The sequence below is a fragment of the Ambystoma mexicanum genome, chromosome 4p, assembly GCF_040938575.1.
Source record: "Ambystoma mexicanum isolate Mex_15411 chromosome 4p, UKY_AmexF1_1, whole genome shotgun sequence".
Lineage (NCBI taxonomy): Eukaryota > Metazoa > Chordata > Amphibia > Caudata > Ambystomatidae > Ambystoma > Ambystoma mexicanum.
The window spans coordinates 455508070-455527298 of record NC_090927.1 but is presented as its reverse complement, the minus strand read 5'-3'; the positions used below and the strand labels follow the sequence as shown (position 1 = coordinate 455527298).

At 45.3% G+C, this 19229-nt stretch overlaps 1 protein-coding gene across 1 annotated transcript in view; it reads right to left on the bottom strand.

Moving 5' to 3' along the window:
• NOL10 (nucleolar protein 10) overlaps positions 1-19229 on the bottom strand; it is an 856295-nt gene that overhangs the window by 571890 nt on the left and 265176 nt on the right. The window contains exon 9 of the mRNA XM_069605973.1: positions 18765-18850. Within this exon, the coding sequence (XP_069462074.1) occupies positions 18765-18850 (86 nt within the window). The remainder of the gene's footprint in view (positions 1-18764; positions 18851-19229) is intronic.

Genomic DNA, 19229 nt, shown 5'->3' with positions numbered 1-19229 from the left:
TTTTTCGGCATCTAATGATAGTAAAGCCGCGGGAGTTGCCGTTTTCTTCACTTTTTCCAGCAGGTGCGCTACCCTCCTTATGTTATCTGTCGTTTATCTGCCTTTGATGAATCCCGCAAGGTCCTGATGTATCAGATCCAGGAGGAGCCCCTCTAATCTATTAGCTAAAATGTTTGTATAGATTTTAGCGCCCACATTAATGAGCGCTATTGGACGATCTTTCCAGTGGGTCCTTACCTGGTTTCAGAATCAGGTATATTTTGGTTTCTTTCATGGATGGGGCTATTTGACCTCTATCTTTGAAGGTGTTAAAGAGGAGGGTTAAATGTGGTACCAATTGCCCGGCAAAGGTTTTGTAAAATGCTGCCGAGTATCCGTCGGGGCCTGCGGCCTTGCCGAGGGCAGTTTTCCGATGATCCCCCCCCCTTACCTCATCCTCCGTGATCTCTTGGTTTAGGTTATTCTGAGCTTCCCTACTTATTTCGGATAGCCTTATTTTTTCCTGAAACTTCTCCTGGACTCAGGCTTGGGGATTCTGTGACGTATATAATGATTCATAAAATGTGGTCATGGTTTCTTGAATATCCTCTATTCGGGTGACCCTTTCGCCTGCCTCTGTTTTCAGGGCCGTGATTGTGTTCCTCAACGCCGCCCCCCCGAAGGAGACGCGCCAGTAGGGCATCAGCCTTGTTTGCTTTAGCGTAATATTTTTGCCTTACAAATAGTAGGGCCCCCTCTGCTTTTTTGGTCTGTAGTAACCCCAATTGGCCTACTGCCCTTCAATATTCCCTTTGATTGTTCGTTGGTGTTTTTGTTACTTTTTTCCTTGCCCCCTCTTCCTCTGCCTCCAGCTGGGTCTCCAGGGCCAGCAGCTGTTTGTGTCTTTGTGCTTTGGCTGCCATGATTTCCCCCCTCATTGTGGCTTTGAATGCGTCCCATCTTGTGTCTTCCTCCGCTTCCCCCCTTTTATTATTCTCAAAGAATTCTTTCATCGTTCCCTCCATCTCTTCCCTAATTATGGGGTCCGCCATCAAGTAATCCGGGTATTTCCAACCCCAAAATCCCTTCCTCTTGTTACCCAGTTCTAGTTGCATTGATATTATCTTGTGGTCTACTATTCCCATAGGGTCTACCTCTATATTCTTTACCCTACCCACCAGGTTCGCCGAGACCCATACGTAATCTATTCTTGACTGCCTCCCATGAACTTCCGAGAGGAAGGTATATCCCTCCTCACTCCCTTGTATTTCCCTCCAAACGTCCCTTAGACCAATACCAGACATTCTTTCCCTCAGTTCTGTTGAGGTCACTGCCCCACCCGTGTTTTTGTTTCCTGATCTGTCTCCGGCCCTATCCCAGGCAATTTTCAGGTCGCCCATTAAGATTATTTGGCCTTTTGAGTGCTTCTCTATTTTCCCCAGGATGTCCCGTAGGAAATCTTCCTGCCCCGACTTGGGTGCATAGATTACTATCGTATATGTCTCGTCCCATATTTTGCCTCTCACTATGAAATATCTGCCTCCTTTGTCCCTTATTGTCTCTTCAACCCTGAAGTTGGCCATATTTCTGAGAGCCAAAGCCACCACTCCCGATTTCGTTGCCCTTGATGCCTGGAGTATTTGGTCGAATCCCCTTAGCTTGAGTCAGTACAGGTCCTTGTGAGTAAGTGCATCTCTTGTAGTCCCAGTAAGTCTGGTCTATTTCTTTTCGTGAAGAGCTCAAGCTTCTTCCTCTTTAATGGGGAATTGAGACCCCTAACATTATGAGTAACCCATTTGAATGGCGAGTACTCATGTTCTCTCGCTCTGTGTGTCCCCCCGACTCCTTCCCTTCCTCCGTTCTCTCGGTTTCACGCCCTGGTTCTCCCTTTCCTTGCCCGAATCATTCGCTGAGTGGCACCTTCCCGACAACCCCTCCCTTCCCATACCTTACCCCCTTGCCCTCTCTCCCTTCCCTTGAAGTCCTCGTCCCCAAGTCTTCCCGCCTTCCCCCCTCCTCAGGCTTCCTCGCCCTTTCAGATACATGATGTTTGCTCCTCATTCCTCCTCCCCTCTTTGTAAACCTTTCTGTCCACCACCCCTTATGTTATATACTCACTCCGTGTTAATCCCCGTCCGTCCCAGCCCTTTCTTCAGCAGCTCGCTCCTTCCCCCTTCCCTTCCAGTTGGGGCCCTGTGGGGCTGGTCTTCTCCTTCTCCCCCTCCCACAACTATCCATTCCCACGGCCTGGGTCTCGATCCGTTCCCTGCTTCCTGTGATTTTCCTGGACTGGCCGTCTCTTGGTCCCGGTCCAGCTCGATGTGTAGGATGTCTTCCCCTTGTTGCAGTGTGGTAATCCGCTTCTGTGAACCTGCCCACCCGAATAGTAGCCCGAAAGGAAATGTCCATTTGTACTTGATCCCTTGCACCAGTACTGGGCCCATCTGTCGCCGTTTGAGTAGGGTGCCGCTAGCAAGGTCTTGGTATAGCTCAATTCATTGACACTTGCATGTTATTGGCTCTCTCTGTCTAGCCACTCTGAGGACAGCCTCTTTTTGTGCATACCTCGTAAATGCCGCCAGCACGTCTCTCTGTCTAGCGTTCTGGTTCTTGTTGAGGCGGCCGACCCTGGGAACTCTGTCCAGCTCAATCATGTCTGGAGTGGCCTCCCCCAGTAGATCTGCGTACATCTCATGGATAGTCTCCTTCAGGTCTCTATCCTGCACCGACTCCGGCAGAAACTTCAGCCTAATGTTGATTCTTCGAGACCTGTTTTAAAAATCTTCCATTCTGATTTCTGAATTCCGTGTTGCCATGTCCAATCTATCAATTGCTTTGCTGTTCTCCATTGTTTCTCTGCTTACCTCCTGTAGGTCCTTTTCAACAAGATCAGTTCTCTCTCCAAGCTGACCTACCTCCTGCTTCATTTCGGCCATCGCCTGGTTTATATCCGTTCTCATCAATTGAAATTGATCTTGGAATGTCCTTGCCAGTGTGGTTTGAAGGGAGAGCATCTGCCATGTAGGTCTTGGCGGGTTGCCCGTTCCGGTTCTTTGAGTTCGCTTCCCTGTCCTGTGGCTTCTTCTTGCTGTCCCCTTCACTCTTTAGTGGTTTCTTTATTTGCCCACATCGTTATGAGCGGGCCTGAGGTATCAGCCTGCGACAGCCCACTTTTGTTCGATCTATTATTGTTTTTGGCGGCCATGGTTAGAAGACCCTGCTAGTGAAGTGTTGGTCATTTGTCTTTGCTTCTGTGACGGGGTATCGGTCTGTGTGCCTCCTTGGCCCTTTCTACACTCCCTTCTGGGTGGCTCCCCCGGTCCTGACTGTTAATCCGGAGTCCTTGATCCCTCCCGACATGTCGGCTCTGTTCTGTAAGTAGCCTATGCTCGTTAAATGATTCTTTTATTGGCAGTAAATGTCTGTTTCTTCCAATCATTTTTTACCAAGGCCCCTTTTAAGCCGTCCGGTCCTCTGCCCCAATTGCTTTTCGTGGGTTCAGGAGTGGAGTTGGAGACCTGCTCTTGGTTGGGTGGCCCGCTTCGCATGCTGCGGCTTGTACTTGGCTTCACCTAGTCTTCCCTGCCCTGGCGTGTCCTTCCCTGTGCGGCAGAGGAGGGGGCTTCTCCCGTATGATAGCCTTTCTAATTCGGAAGAGGAATGCCCGTCTTTATTTTGCGGCCAACATTGGGGGGCCCATATTCCCCCCGCGCCCAGTCTACCTCCTTTGGGGGCCCACGCTTGTCCGGGTCTTGAGGTGTGGCGGGGTAGCCCTGCAGTCGGATAATCTTCAGGGCGCTATCCCCGGGTGTCCCTCTCTCCCCGCGGCTCCCCAGTCTCACCTCTAATCCCTTTGCCGCCGGCCGGTCCTCCGTGCTTTCCCGCCTCTGAAGGCGGGATCCTTCTTCACCACCAACGCATCAGCCAATGTCACTCCGGGCCCGGCAGGAGGTCGAGACCGCGGCGAGCACCCTTCTCTGTCCCAGGTGGCACGCGTCCCTCAGGATCCAGGCGTTCCAGCCCCTGATGGAGTGTGCCTCGGGTCGGGGTGGGGTGGGCCGCGTCACGGCTCGACTCCTGGGCTCTGCCCCTCTTCTTGTTGACTTCTTGGGAGCCCTCGGGCCGATCAGCCCTCCGATCCGCGCCCGCCGGAGACTTCTTCCCGAAGCGCTGTCTGCTACTTGTGCGCTACCCTCTCTTCCGGCCCGAGCCTGCGCCTCTCCCGTCATCCGCTTACTGGCTCCCTGGTCCTTACACACTGCTTCGGGATTTGCCTTCTGGTTCATTCTCACCGTTTGGCATCCGCTCCTCTTCTTTTTTGCATCTCTACGGCCTGGCAGGGCTGGTGCAACTGCGTTCCAAGCTTAAGAGACTTCGGAGCGCCACCGACACACATCTACCTAGTGTTGGTGGCCATCTTGGAATCCCTCCTCGGGTCTTTTTTCTCCTTCTCCTAAACGTGCTCTTTCTGTCCCCCAGACTCTCCAACTCCTGAACTCCGGCAGGGGAGTCATCCCAGCCTGCGAGATGAAATCACCTCACAGAAACACATGCTCCCCTGCAGGTGGGGACAAGAACACCTTCCATGTTGTCACGAATATTCCGGATCCCAAAGTAACACAAAATGGATAACGCATAGTGTGTAAAGTAAATAAAAATGGGATTTAATTCCCTGGCAGACTAACAAAGAACATAAAAAACCATACAGGGACCCAAGAATAAAACACACAGCACACAACCCAACTTACACATTACCATCTAGGCATGTCTGGATTGTTTTTTCTTTTTCAAATGCTATAGCATAAATTAGGAAATAAAATCGTATTTAATATATATATATATTTTCTTCACTGACACAATTAAACTGCAATGTATTAACCCCAGCATTAAATGCAGGGTTACATTAGGATCTACTTGGTCTGCCCACATAATCAATAAGCATAATCAGTAAGCATAATCAATAAGCATAATCAATAAGCATAATCAATAAGCATAATCAATAAGCAAAGATATTAAATTAAACAGATCTTCAAAACACGTGGTTTGGTTGGACAGGTTACGTACATAGACTGTCTCTGGGTTTTGTGCTCAGGAAAAGACAACCACCTCCTGCATCATCTCATTGGGACAGAACAGGGATCTGGTTAGATGGCCTCTCCAGGTTCATTCAGTTCTATGTCATTTCATCGTCAAGCATTTCAAAGCCTGCAATTTAAACGTGTTTGACAGTTCATCAATTTTTCCACCCTCCAACTACCCCTCCTGCACCTATTTTTACATATACCCAACCCCCCCAACCACTTATCTGCCCTTTCCCACCCCCCAGCCCCCAAAATGCAGGCTTTGAAATGCCCGACGATGAAAGAATGTCGTACCGTTCATTCATGGGGAAATCCAGAACCCATCCCTTTATTTGCCTGACCAGGATCCCTCCAGATTCTAGTCTTCCTACTGGTCTAATCCACCTCCCAAGCAATCTTTGTTCTCCAGCAATTCCTATTTCAGACAGCTCTCCTTTTTTCCCCATTGTGTGTCTCCTTATAAATCTTTCACCACTCCCCAAAGGTGCCAACCTTTTGCCTCTTGATCTGGATTGGACATCTATTGCCTCCCCCTTTTCTCCGATTAGTCCCTTTCAGTTACTGGGCTCCATTCTTGGGAGTTTAGGACTCTACCCCTTTCAAGAGCAAGTTACTTACCAAATTGGTAATGTTCTTTCGACTGGATGTTCCTCCAACATATTCCTCATCTATGACATGTAATGTCCACAGCTGTGCTGCTTCAGAATTTGTTTCTGTAGAAGGCGTCCTTGCTTCGATGGCGTCGGATCAATGTCCCTCGAAGGCCTTCGTCGAGAATGACACCATCGGATGTTATAAGTAGTACGCACGGCACCTGTAGCCTCAGTTCATGTTTTTCCCCCTCACAACGTGTGGGACACATGTCCAGAACACAACAGCGAGTGCACTTAGCCTTGCTTGACGTAAGCTGTAATGGCATGCGAAATTCTTGAGAGGGGTACACAGGGAGAGAAATTACGAATATGTTGGACGAACATCCAGTCGAAAGAACGTTACCAGTTTGGTAAGTAACTTGTTCTTCGAATGGCTTGTGTCCTCCAACGTATTACTCATCTATGACAGACTCCCAAAGCAGTAACCATGATTGGAGGAGGGAAAAGAATTTAGACATACCCAATTTAAATGGCAGAGTACAGCACTGCCTGACCGAAGGCAACATCTTGAGCATGGGAAGTATCCAGGGAGTAATGCTTAACAAACGTGTGTATAGAAGACCATGTTGCAGTGTCACAGACCGGCACACCCCTCTGGAGTGCTGTCGAAATAATGTCCCTGGTGGAATGAGCCCGTAGACCCACAGGAGGGTCCTTACCAGCCAACCGGTAGCATTCCGAAATAGTGAGGATAATCGACCTAGACAAGGTCTGCTTAGAAACAGCCGGTCCTAAACGGTGTTCAGTATACCCCACAAAGAGCTGGTTGTCGACTAGGAGCTTGGCCATTCTGGAGCGATAAAAGCTCAAGGCTCTCCTAGGATCCAATCTATGGAGCCGTTCTTCTTCCTTATTAGGATGAGGAGGAGGATAGAAGGCGGCGAGCACCACCTTCTGACTCAAATGAAATTCAGACACAACCGTAGGCAAAAAGGACGGGCGTACTCTCAATACAACCCTGTCCTTGTGGAACAAAATAAAGGGTGGCTTAGAAGAAAGTGCCTGCAACTCGCTCACTCTTCGAGCAGATGTAACTGCAACTAAGAAAACTATTTTAAATGTCAACAACCTTAATGGGCAAGAGTGCAAAGGTTCAAACCGAGCACCCATCAGAAATTTCAAATCCAAATTAAGGTCCCAGACCAGCAACTGAAACTTCGACGGCAGGAACACATTTGTGAGCCCTTTCAAAAACTGAGTGATCAGTGGAATTTTTAAATATGAGCATTCCTCAGAATAGCGCTTAAAGATAGACAGCGCTGCCAAATAACCTTTAATAGTGCCCACCTGAAGACCCCTGTGGCCCAAGGAAAGCAAGAAAGAAAGAAACTCTGGAATCGAACACTGAAAAGGATCCACATTCTTTCCTCTGGACCAGTCGCAAAATGTACGCCAAGGGCAACGGTACAGGGACTTTGTTGCCGGCCGCCTAGCCGAAAGCAACACCTCCATCACATCATCCGGAATGTGCGAATCCCTATATCTCAACCTCTCAGAAACCATGCGTGAAGGTTGAGAGTCTTGACCTCTGGATGGAGAACCCGACCTTCCTCTCACGAGAGAAGATCCTCTCTTATGGGTGATGCATTATTCTGGACAGATGGACATGTCTAGAAGGTCCGGGTACCACACTCTCCTGGCCCAATCCGGAGCAATGAGGATCATGCACGTCCTGAACCGTCTCAAACTCCTGAGAACTTGAGGGATGACGGGGATCGGAGGAAACGCATACAGTAGCGGGAAGAGCCACTCCACGATGAACGCGTCTCCTAGAGCTCCTCTCAGAGGAAATTCCCTCAAGCAGTACCTTTCACACTTCCGGTTGGCACCGGTTGCGAACAGGTCCACTTGTGGGGTTCCCCATAGAGTGAAGATCTCCTGAAGGACTTCCTGAGCTAGTTCCCACTCGTGGGAGGCTGCGCTCTGCCTGCTCAGAGTCCGCCGCCAGGTTCTCCTCGCCAGCCAAATGAATATCTGACAGGGACATTCCCTCGCTTATCACCCAGAACCAGAGCTATATTGCCTCTCTGTACAGAGTTAGTGACCCTACACCTCCTCTCTTGTTGAGGTAATGCATAGCCACTGTATTGTCCGTCATTATCAGGACATTCTTTCCCCTTACAGACGGCAGGAAAGCCTTCAGCGCAAGTCTGATGGCCCTCAGCTTCAAAAGATTAATGTGAAATCTGGACTCCGACCGAGACCAACAACCGGTAATGGACAGGTGGTCGGCATGAGCTCCCCACCCTGTCAGGGAAGCGTCTGTCACTACCGTGACATCCGGCCATGGCTGCCAAAAGTCTCCCCTCTCCCCTTTCATGAGATTTTTCTCGTCGGCCCACCACAGAAGCTCCTGCGAGACAGAGTGGAACATGAAGGAGATCAGACATCCTGCACGAGAACTGGGGCCATTGAGCCTGTAGAGCCCAATGAAGGGACCTCATTCTCAAGCGGGCCTCTGGCACCAGAAAAATGCAGGATGCCATGAGGTTGAGCAACCGTAAGAATTCAAAAGCCGGCAGACTCTGGGCATGTTGAAATTTTGTGACCATCTGAATAATGTGATCAGCCATCATCTTGGGCGGCGAGCACACCCCCGTGTCCAAAACCGCTCCTGTGTACTGGAGCTGTAGGGAAGGAGTCATGTGTGACTTTTTGAAGTTGAGGGAGAAGCCCAGCTTGTGAAGGGAGTGGCAGGTGACGCTGAGATGATCCAAGGCTTGTTCGGGAGAACACGCTCCGATTGGCCAATCGTCCAGGTAGGGGTAGACGTGAATCCCCCTCTCCTGAGACGCGCTGCCACCACCACCCTGAGCTTGGTGAAGACCCTCATGGCAGAGGTCAGCCCGAATGGCAGGTCCCGAAACTGATAATGGGATCCGCAAACTGCAAACCTGAGGTATTTTCTGTGTTTGAGATGGATCGGTACATGAAAATAAGCATCCTGCAGGTCCAATGACACCACCAATCCAGAAGTTGGAGGGCCTGAAGGATCTGAGAAAGAGTGACCATCTCAAACGTGCCCTTCCTGAGGAACTTGTTCAAGTATCGTAAATCCAAGATGGGTCTCAGTCCTCTGTCCTTCTTGGGTATCAAAAAATAAGGGGAATACCAACCCTTGTTCCACTCCACCACAGGTACTGGTTCTATAGCGCCTTTCTGCAGCAGGGCCAAAGTCTCCTGCACAAGGAGCGGATCCGGAACCTTCAAAGAGTGTTTCCCCGGTGGATTGTCGTGAGGCTGTTGGAGAAAAGGGAGGCAGTAACTGTGGACTATTGTATCCACAGTCCACGCATCCGAAGTAATGGTTTGTCATTCTTCAAGATGCTGTGACAGCCTGCCCCTCACCGGAGAACAATGAGTCATGGCCTCAGAGTTGTTTAGCAGCGGCAGTGCCTGATGGCAAAGAGGCAACTGCCTGAGCGGCTTTGGCACCCCTACCTTGTCCACCACAACAATAATAATATCAAAAGGAACCACCCCTCCATTGCTGGCCCCGAGGACGAAAAGGCTGAGGTTTGTCGAACAGCTGCGCCCAAATATTTGGCAGCTGCCTTAGAGGTCTGCAACTTCTCAAGGCTCTCGTCAGCCTTGTTGCCAAAAAGGTACAACCCGTCAAAGGGCAAGTTAAGAAGACAATCCTGCACATAGGGTGCAAAACCGGACTTCCGCAACGATGCAAATCTGTGCATCACGGGGCTCGTAGCCATGGACCTTGCAACACTATCTGCAGTGTCCAACCCAGACTGAAGGGATTCACACATGGCATCCTTGCCATCCTGCACAATAGCTAGAAAGCCATCCCTTTCCTCCCCTTCGGGAATATGGTCAGCCGCAAGCGAAATACAATTCCACAAAATGTATTTGTGTGAAAATGTTGCCAAGGCACATGTGGAGTTGGCCGATTTCAGTGCCATACTCCCAGCAGAAAATACCTTGCACGCCCATCCATCCATGCGTTTATCGTCCCTATTAGGTGGGGTGGTAGTGTACGCTGCCTGCTTCGAGGTGGCCGTAGCCACCTGGAGCACCAAATTCTTGGGAGTGGGGTGTGTAGACAGGTAGCCGGGGTCGCTACTGGATGGGCAGTATTTCTTCAACAAAGACTTGTTAACCGCCGGAATAGACTCCGGGGAAGTTCAAGTAGCAGCCACCCTTTTTTGCAAAGCCACATGAAATGGCAACACCGGGTCAGTGGACGGACCCTGATCCAAATGTCAGTAAGGTCATCGTGATCATAAGTAACTGGAGGCCTGGACCAAACGAGGTACCCTACAACCTTCTAATTCAGCCTCCGATAAGATTTGGCATGATCACCCGGATCAGGCTTACCAAACTCCAACTCAGGAGACGTGTGTAGGCCACTGGCATCATGCAAGGACTGACGCAAATCCTCAATCCGACTTTCCTCGGAAATGAGACATTCCTGAACACCAGGTGTCTCATAAGGCAGACCAAAAGGCCCAACCTCTTCATCAGACCCCTCCTCATCTTCATAAATATTCTGGAGAGACTGAAAGAACTCCTTCCTAGGGAGAGGAGTACACCTCTTATCAGGGACAGGCTTCACAGACTTAGCAGGAGACTTCCTTGGAGGTTCAACAGCCACAGGGTCTTTCGTCAGCAAATTTTGTCCAGTAGGCACCAATGGTATTGACGACTCTGACGGCATCGACAATGGCGCAGAAGGTTTCGAAGGTCTGACCGGGGGTAAAGACCCGACAGACTCACTCGACAAACACAGCGCTGATGGCTTTATCACCGTCTTCGACAACTTCACAAGCTTCAACGGTTTCGTGGGAGACGAAGACCACGACCTGGAACCTCTCTGGCGATCCCCTGATGCCTTGTCCGAATGGGACATCGACAGCTCCCGATGTTTATCGCGCCAACTACGCGGACCCAAGGGCGCACGAGTATCGGACCAAGACCATACCTTGCCGGCTTTTAACAGAAGGCACGGACGGAACTGTTGCCGCGAGATTGAAAAATCTGTAACATTTGCTCCCGAAAAGACTCCCATTCCTCGGGGATAGAGGATTTAGTGGGGCAGGTCATTTTTTCGGTAGTCATCCGCCAAGGACGGGGAAGGCGAACGGTGACGTCGCTTCAGGGACGGCCTCGACCAAGAGAACGAGTGGTGCGAACCATTCCGGGACCTAGATCTACTGGACGTCTTCCAACGAGGAGACCCTCTTGACTAGTTGGTCGACATACCAGTAGATTTGAATTTACGGGGCTTGGAAACACACCCTACCTTCAATTTCCTCTTACACTCCGGCAAGGCCTTGGCAGTCAACGACTGGCACTTCGAGCAGTCGTCTGTGGCGTGGTCCTCACCCAGGCACCACACGCAGATATGGTGAGGGTCCGTGACAGACATTTTGGACCTGCAGTTCCGACATTTCTTGAAGGCAGACCGCGGGGTCATCGGGGTGGAAGAAGACAAATCGCAGTAAAAAACACAAGGTGCGCCGAGTTCTCGAAGCAAACACGTTTGCAGAGAATATGGAACTGAGGCTAGGGCCACCGTGCGTACTACTTACAACATCCGATGACGTCACCGTCGACAGAGGCCTTCGAGGACATCTACCTGATATAATCGACGCAAGGACGCCCTCTGTCGAAACAAATTCTGAAGCAACACAGCTGTGGACATTACATGTCATAGATGAGGAGGACACAATCCATTCGAAAATGCATTTTAGACCACTTCAGTTATGACCTTAAAAACTACAGCATGGCAAAAAATGTAATTTAGTAATAAGAGATACAAACTATATGTTTCAAAAATGGTCCAATTATGCCAGACTTCATGAAATGGTTCTCATTTTGGCACAATGTTGCAGGTTCGAATTTTGTAATTTATTCAACAAAGGTGAAAGTTATCAACAAGAAATGTTCTATACAGATATCTAATTCAACAAGCAGTCATCTCCCCGAATCTTCACATTTTCTCGGAAGCCATCATCACATTTCAGCATATAACTTCAGTGAGAGTTGAATCATGACAGCCCTTCTGAGCTTTTTACTGATATTAGAACCAGTATGATCTTGCATACACTCCTATGCAAAAATTGACATGCATTTCTTTCCCTTCAATTAACTGGCATATTCTTGCTCCCAAGATTTGTGTCTAGGCCTGGCCTCTGGCCTTTCTTGACCCAAGCCTCCCAAAGCACTTAACATCTCCTTCTCCAAGGACTAATGCCCATCTGATCCCTTATCTTTGAGAGCAGAGAGGAAAGCCCTGCCTCCCGTCATCATGTGGTGGTGCCCTGTTTTATGTCATCTGTCAGTCGGCCCAGCCCCGCGAGGGACCACAAATTTACTTGAATTATGGGGAATTATTCAGAGTGGATATCCAACAGCTCGGTCATTGTTTTCACAGTGTGAGTTAAAACGCCCCCCATAAAAACACCTCTTCCTGGCTCTGCCACAGCTTCAAAGACATTGCCACCGAAGTCTGATAAGGTTTGGGGGTGGGGGGGGAAGGAAGAGATGGGAGCAGTTTTTGGATTCAAATCCCATGAGAAAATGTCTTTTTGGGCTGAACACTTTAAATGTTACAATTTCTTTACATAAGGCCTTTAAAAACAATAAAATACATACACACATATATATATATATATATATATATATTAAAAAAAAAAAACACATGTAAATTGAGGGTTGTAACACTACAAAAAAACCCCTACAAAACATGCCAAAAGTATTCCCAGCACTCAAGACCAAAACACCTTCTTACAAAATGCTTCGTTTTTATTCTTTATAAAAACAACCAACCAACTGTGCAAATGTGCAAAAAAGGGTAGGTATAAGTCAGAAACCTCCCCATGGCAAGCAGGTTAAACAACACTCACCCCCCAGGGTGGAAAAATCGCCACGCGTTCCGCCTGGATCTACCAAGCTTCCTCAGGCTGATCAAACTCCACATCCGTGTAAACACATCCCATTTAAAACTTAAGGAAAGCAACTCGAGCGGGCAGCTCCTCCCCCTCTCATTATCTCCGATCATGTGATCGCTTAATGCCGCATTGAAAAGTGTATAGAGCGGGCCGCCATGATGGAATGACTACATAGTCATTGTGTTCACTATGAACACAGCGCACTGGCCATAAACTAAATGCCATTTTGATATGCGAGTAAATTGGCAAAGAGCTCCTCGCTCCACGTTGCATCTCCTTATTTAAAAACATAAATTTCTTATACATATACTTGTGTTTAGTTGCGCTAGTGCGCCTTTCTATAACATGGGTAAACCTTATCTACATTGACAAGAGTTCACCCACTACGTCCCTGGGTTTGTAGTGTCTTATTCTAAAAGCCAAGTACGGCACAACACCAAATTCATTAAACATCAAAGCACTCCTTTGTGGATGTAGGACTTAGTGCCCTCTAATGGATGAAAGCTGTATTTGTGTTGATTTTATCTTATATATAAAGCTTTCACATGCTTTGGAATAATTTCCACTGTGATTGCATATGTCTATAAAATGCATATCCATTTGGATGCTCAATCTTATTTACATAAAAACATGTATTTACCACTGCAGTTATAGTTACTGGACGTGACTCGTAAATGCTAAAAGGAACAATATTCAATTAATGATCTTATGCAGCAAGCCACAGTATATATACAGAAACTATTCAAAGTGCAAGTGCTTAAAGTCTTCAATTTTCAACATCATATTGGGCAATAAATTGCTAATGTAATCAACCCTAAATTGTGATGTAATGCTCCTCACCTGTAGCTTAATGCTACACATTTAGAATACATAAATCCCTTTTACCAGCAGGGAGTATGCCAAGGTTACAACCCGGGGTTCTATAATTGCATGCACTTACAACGATAATAATCCAATCTACTGGAGAAATACAAACATCTCTGAATCAATATTGAGTCCATTAGGTCTTAACGTATCAAATTTGCAAATTAGAGATGCCTCTAATTGTCTGGGTTTCAGTTCTCGATTTCCCAATCTCTTGTGTTGTGGTACATGGGCAAGACCAACAAATGACATTTCCTCCACATTACCACCATGTTTCTCCATAAAGTGTCCTGTCAAATGGTTGGTTGTATCTCCATTCTTAAAGGCTCTGTAGTGTTGGAGAATCCTGAGCTTGAGCATACCTATGGTTGATCCAATATAGTGCAGACCACAGGTGCAAGTAATAGCATATACTATGAATGTAGTCAAGCATGTTATTCTATGTTTGTATCTCCATGATAAACCATTAGAACTGACAAATGGAGTTTTTGATACAAAACTACACATTTTACAATTCGCACATTTACGAAAACCTCCCTGATCTTGTTTCAAAAAGTGGCCTGACTTGGTGACTTCTGTGACCACCATACTAGGAGACAGTATGTTTTTGAGAGTGGGCGCTTTACGGTATGTCACATTAGGAGCCGCATCTAGTACCTTCTTAAGATCGGGATCTGTCAGGAGCACATTCCAATGTTTTTTCATAATTAATTTGACATTAGTGGCTTGGTGATTAAACCCTGTTATAAATCTTATCTTCTCTGATTTCTTTCTAGTTTGAATTCCAAATAGATCCGTTCTTTTCGGAATTTCTGCTTTTTTAAAGCAGTTTGTAATTATGTGTTTATTGTAGCCTCCCTTGACAAACCTTCTACCAATCTGCTTGGCTTCTGTCTGGTAATCTGATTCTTTACTACATGCTCTTTTTGCTCTCAGGAACTCCCCATAGGGAATGGAATTAATTAGTGGAGTAGGGTGGTGACTCTTAGCATGCAGAGTGGAATTCGAACTTGTTTCTTTTCTAAATAATTTAGATGTTAAACTGTTGTTCTCCACAGTAAATAACACATCCAGAAAAATCAGTTCTTTTTTGCTATGTACACATGTCAATTCCAAATTCAGATTGTTAATATTAAGAATCTGGACATAGTTATGTAACTGAGTCTCGGTACCGTCCCATATAATGAACAGGTCATCTATGAATCGGTACCAGACAACTATGTGTTTAGTAAATTCTTCCATCTCTTCTCTCCAAGCTATCTGTGTCTCCCACCATCCCATATAGAGATTGGCGTAAGTGGGGGCCATTCAAGACCCCATAGCCGTACCCTGAGTTTGTTTGTAAATTGAAGTATCATGTAAAAAATAGTTATGCTCCAAGCAAAACTGAAGCATTTCCAACAACATGTTGTTGTGTTGTCGATGACTAATGGATCTGAATTCTAAATAGAATTTACAAGCTTCAATGCCCACTTTGTGTATGATCGATGTATATAATGAGGGTACATCTAAATTATTTAGAAAAGAAACAAGTTCGAATTCCACTCTGCATGGTAAGAGTCACCACCCTACTCCACTAATTAATTCCATTCCCTATGGGGAGTTCCTGAGAGCAAAAAGAGCATGTAGTAAAGAATCAGATTACCAGACAGAAGCCAAGCAGATTGGTAGAAGGTTTGTCAAGCGAGGCTACAATAAACACATAATTACAAACTGCTTTAAAAAAGCAGAAATTCTGAAAAGAACGGATCTATTTGGAATTCAAACTAGAAAGAAATCAGAGAAGATAAGATTTATAACAGGGTTTAATCACCAAGCCACTAATGTCAAATTAATTATGAAAAAACATTGGAATGTGCTCCTGACAGATCCCGATCTTAAGAAGGTACTAGATGCGGCTCCTAATGTGACATACCGTAAAGCGCCCACTCTCAAAAACATACTGTCTCCTAGTATGGTGGTCACAGAAGTCACCAAGTCAGGCCACTTTTTGAAACAAGATCAGGGAGGTTTTCGTAAATGTGCGAATTGCAAAATGTGTAGTTTTGTATCAAAAACTCCATTTGTCAGTTCTAATGGTTTATCATGGAGATACAAACATAGAATAACATGCTTGACTAAATTCATAGTATATGCTATTACTTGCACCTGTGGTCTGCACTATATTGGATCGACCATAGGTATGCTCAAGCTCAGGATTCTCCAACACTACAGAGCCTTTAAGAATGGAGATACAACCAACCCTTTGACAGGACACTTTATAGAGAAACATGGTGGTAATGTGGAGGAAATGTCATTTGTTGGTCTTGCCCATGTACCACAACACAAGAGATTGGGGAATCGAGAACTGAAACTCAGACAATTAGAGGCATCTCTAATTTGCAAATTTGATACGTTAAGACCTAATGGACTCAATATTGATTCAGAGATGTTTGTATTTCTCCAGTAGATTGGATTATTATCGTTGTAAGTGCATGCAATTATAGAACCCCGGGTTGTAACCTTGGCATACTCCCTGCTGGTAAAAGGGATTTATGTATTCTAAATGTGTAGCATTAAGCTACAGGTGAGGAGCATTACATCACAATTTAGGGTTGATTACATTAGCAATTTATTGCCCAATATGATGTTGAAAATTGAAGACTTTAAGCACTTGCACTTTGAATAGTTTCTGTATATATACTGTGGCTTGCTGCATAAGATCATTAATTGAATATTGTTCCTTTTAGCATTTACGAGTCACGTCCAGTAACTATGACTGCAGTGGTAAATACATGTTTTTATGTAAATAAGATTGAGCATCCAAATGGATATGCATTTTATAGACATATGCAATCACAGTGGAAATTATTCCAAAGCATGTGAAAGCTTTATATATAAGATAAAATCAACACAAATACAGCTTTCATCCATTAGAGGGCACTAAGACCTACATCCACAAAGGAGTGCTTTGATGTTTAATGAATTTGGTGTTGTGCTGTACTTGGCTTTTAGAATAACACACTACAAACCCAGGGACGTAGTGGGTGAACTCTTGTCAATGTAGATAAGGTTTACCCATGTTATAGAAAGGCACACTAGCGCAACTAAACACAAGTATATGTATAAGAAATTTATGTTTTTAAATAAGGAGATGCAACGTGGAGCGAGGATCTCTTTGCCAATTTACTCGCATATCAAAATGGCATTTAGTTTATGGCCAGTGCGCTGTGTTCATAGTGAACACAATGACTATGTAGTCATTCCATCATGGCGGCCCGCTCTATACACTTTTCAATGCGGCATTAAGCGATCACATGATCGGAGATAATGAGAGGGGGAGGAGCTGCCCGCTCGAGTTGCTTTCCTTAAGTTTTAAATGGGATGTGTTTACACGGATGTGGAGTTTGATCAGCCCGAGGAAGCTTGGTAGATCCAGGCGGAACGCGTGGCGATTTTTCCACCCTGGGGGGTGAGTGTTGTTTAACCTGCTTGCCATGGGGAGGTTTCTGACTTATACCTACCCTTTTTTGCACATTTGCACAGTTGGTTGTTTGTTTTTATAAAGAATAAAAACGAAGCATTTTGTAAGAAGGTGTTTTGGTCTTGAGTGCTGGGAATACTTTTGGCATGTTTTGTAGGGGTTTTTTTGTAGTGTTACAGTGTTACAACCCTCAATTTACATGTGTTTTTTATACGTTAAGGAGCTCAGCCAAAGCTTCTTTTCCCTAGCACCAGCTACGAGTTAGGCAGTGCACTAAATTTGGCTAATTTGTTTATATATATATATATATATATATATATATATATATATATATATATATATATATATATATATATATATATATATATATATATATATATATATATATATATATATATATATATATATTTTTTTTTTTTTTTTTTATTTTTTTTTTTAATGGTTCAGGCCAAGAGGTTTCCTCTGTAAACAGTTCCTTTCAAACCAAAATAGAAAAATGTATACGTTTCCATGGTAGCTTTTTTTTTCCTTTGGGAAGAATGCCTTTCAATGCCGCAATTACCCTGTACTGTAAGGTAGGCCTCATTTCTTTTCAGCCTTGTCGTTCGCACACACGGAACACTTAATTTTAGTCTTCCTGTTCCTGAAAACAGAATTGGTGTATTTAGCAGTGTTGAAATGTCCATGCTGCTCTTTTGGTCTGCCAGTGAACCGTGTGGTTTCAAATTACAGGAAAGTATTTCTGCATTTTTAGGGCCCAGTCAACCAGACGCAGGTTTCTTTTGTCCATGGAGCTGCACTTAATCCCACAACCAGAATAAGGCGGCTTCTCAGAATCTGACCACAGGACTGATTCTGACAATCCATCTTAACAGTTTGTCTTTTGATTGGAACAATGTGTACCCTTGGGATCGATTATTTAACATCCCTCAATAGAGAATGTAGAAGAATTTCCCTAACACAAGGTAACGTCTGACCTTAAACAGCATTGAGAAACACCTCAAACAACGGTCTTGAAAAAACAAACCTGCAGAATGCTTTCAAACATCTAACTCTCCAGTTGTATTGGAGTGTTAATGTCACAGATTTTGCAGGTGCATGACAAAAGAGGAAAAAGCCCTGCTATTAAAATACATCACATTTCCTTTTTGCTACTTGAATGCCGTAGAAGATTCAAAATAACTATTTTCTTTTTTTCTAGTGAGATTACTTTTCTTTCTATTTTTAAAAATTATTTTTATTACATTTTTTAAATGTACCATATCTGGACCAAGCAATACAAAATCTCGTAAACCCCCATGGATCCTTAAACCCAACAAATCCTCCCCCAACGATATGCACTATGCACGTTGCCAACTCCCATCCTGGGTATCCTCCCTCTTCTCTAGAGACCCTTCCCTCTACCTTCACATCCATATCCACATCTTTGAAGTACGCGGTTAGTTTGTTACAATTACTTGCTTCCTCCCATAGCCGTCCAACACCAAAAGGGACCCTTTTCCCCCTCCCCCAGTCGCATATCAGTCAGCTAAATTAACTATTATTAAAGGGCTTTACTTATTGGGTAATGTTGCTCACAAGCTGCTTGAGAACATCAATTTATCTACAAAAGAGAGTAAACCATGCAGCAAGAATCCCAATAAGGGCTCATTGCAGGAAACAAATGTACCAAAAAAAGAACATTTGTGCTTCCTTGGATGGAAGCATTCGTGGAATAGGGTTTACCTTCTCATAACCTACTGAATAGAAGCTATGCTTTGCGTCTCAATGATCAATCATTAATAGGAACGCATAGAAGTCTAATAATGTTACTTACTCTGTGTCAACAGTTACACTTCCCAAAGCACAGTCCAAAATCCCAACTCGATTGCGTGTACGGGGGTCCCAGCATTCCACCTTACCCTAGACATAAAAAAATATAGTCAAAGAACAGTCAAAAAACTCAAGGGGCAAAGTAACAGAGGGTGGAGACAGCATAAGTAACACCAACCAAGCTAAATAAAAACGAAAACACAGAAAACAAGACTAAATATTTGCATGTCCTGCAGTCAAGTGAATACATACACAACAATTATGGCCAGCTTGGACACCCATGGTTAGGAAAAGAATGTCAATACAGGTACTGGAAGGTTTTAGAGATTTGCTGGCTCCAAATGATAGAGCCTTTAGACGCCTAAGCCTTCAGAGGTCATGTTAAGACTCACTGGTCTTCCCAGGTGGGAAGTTTGGAAGTACCCTATGAAGATGATCAATGTTAAAGTGTAGCAGTTTGTTCATGTAC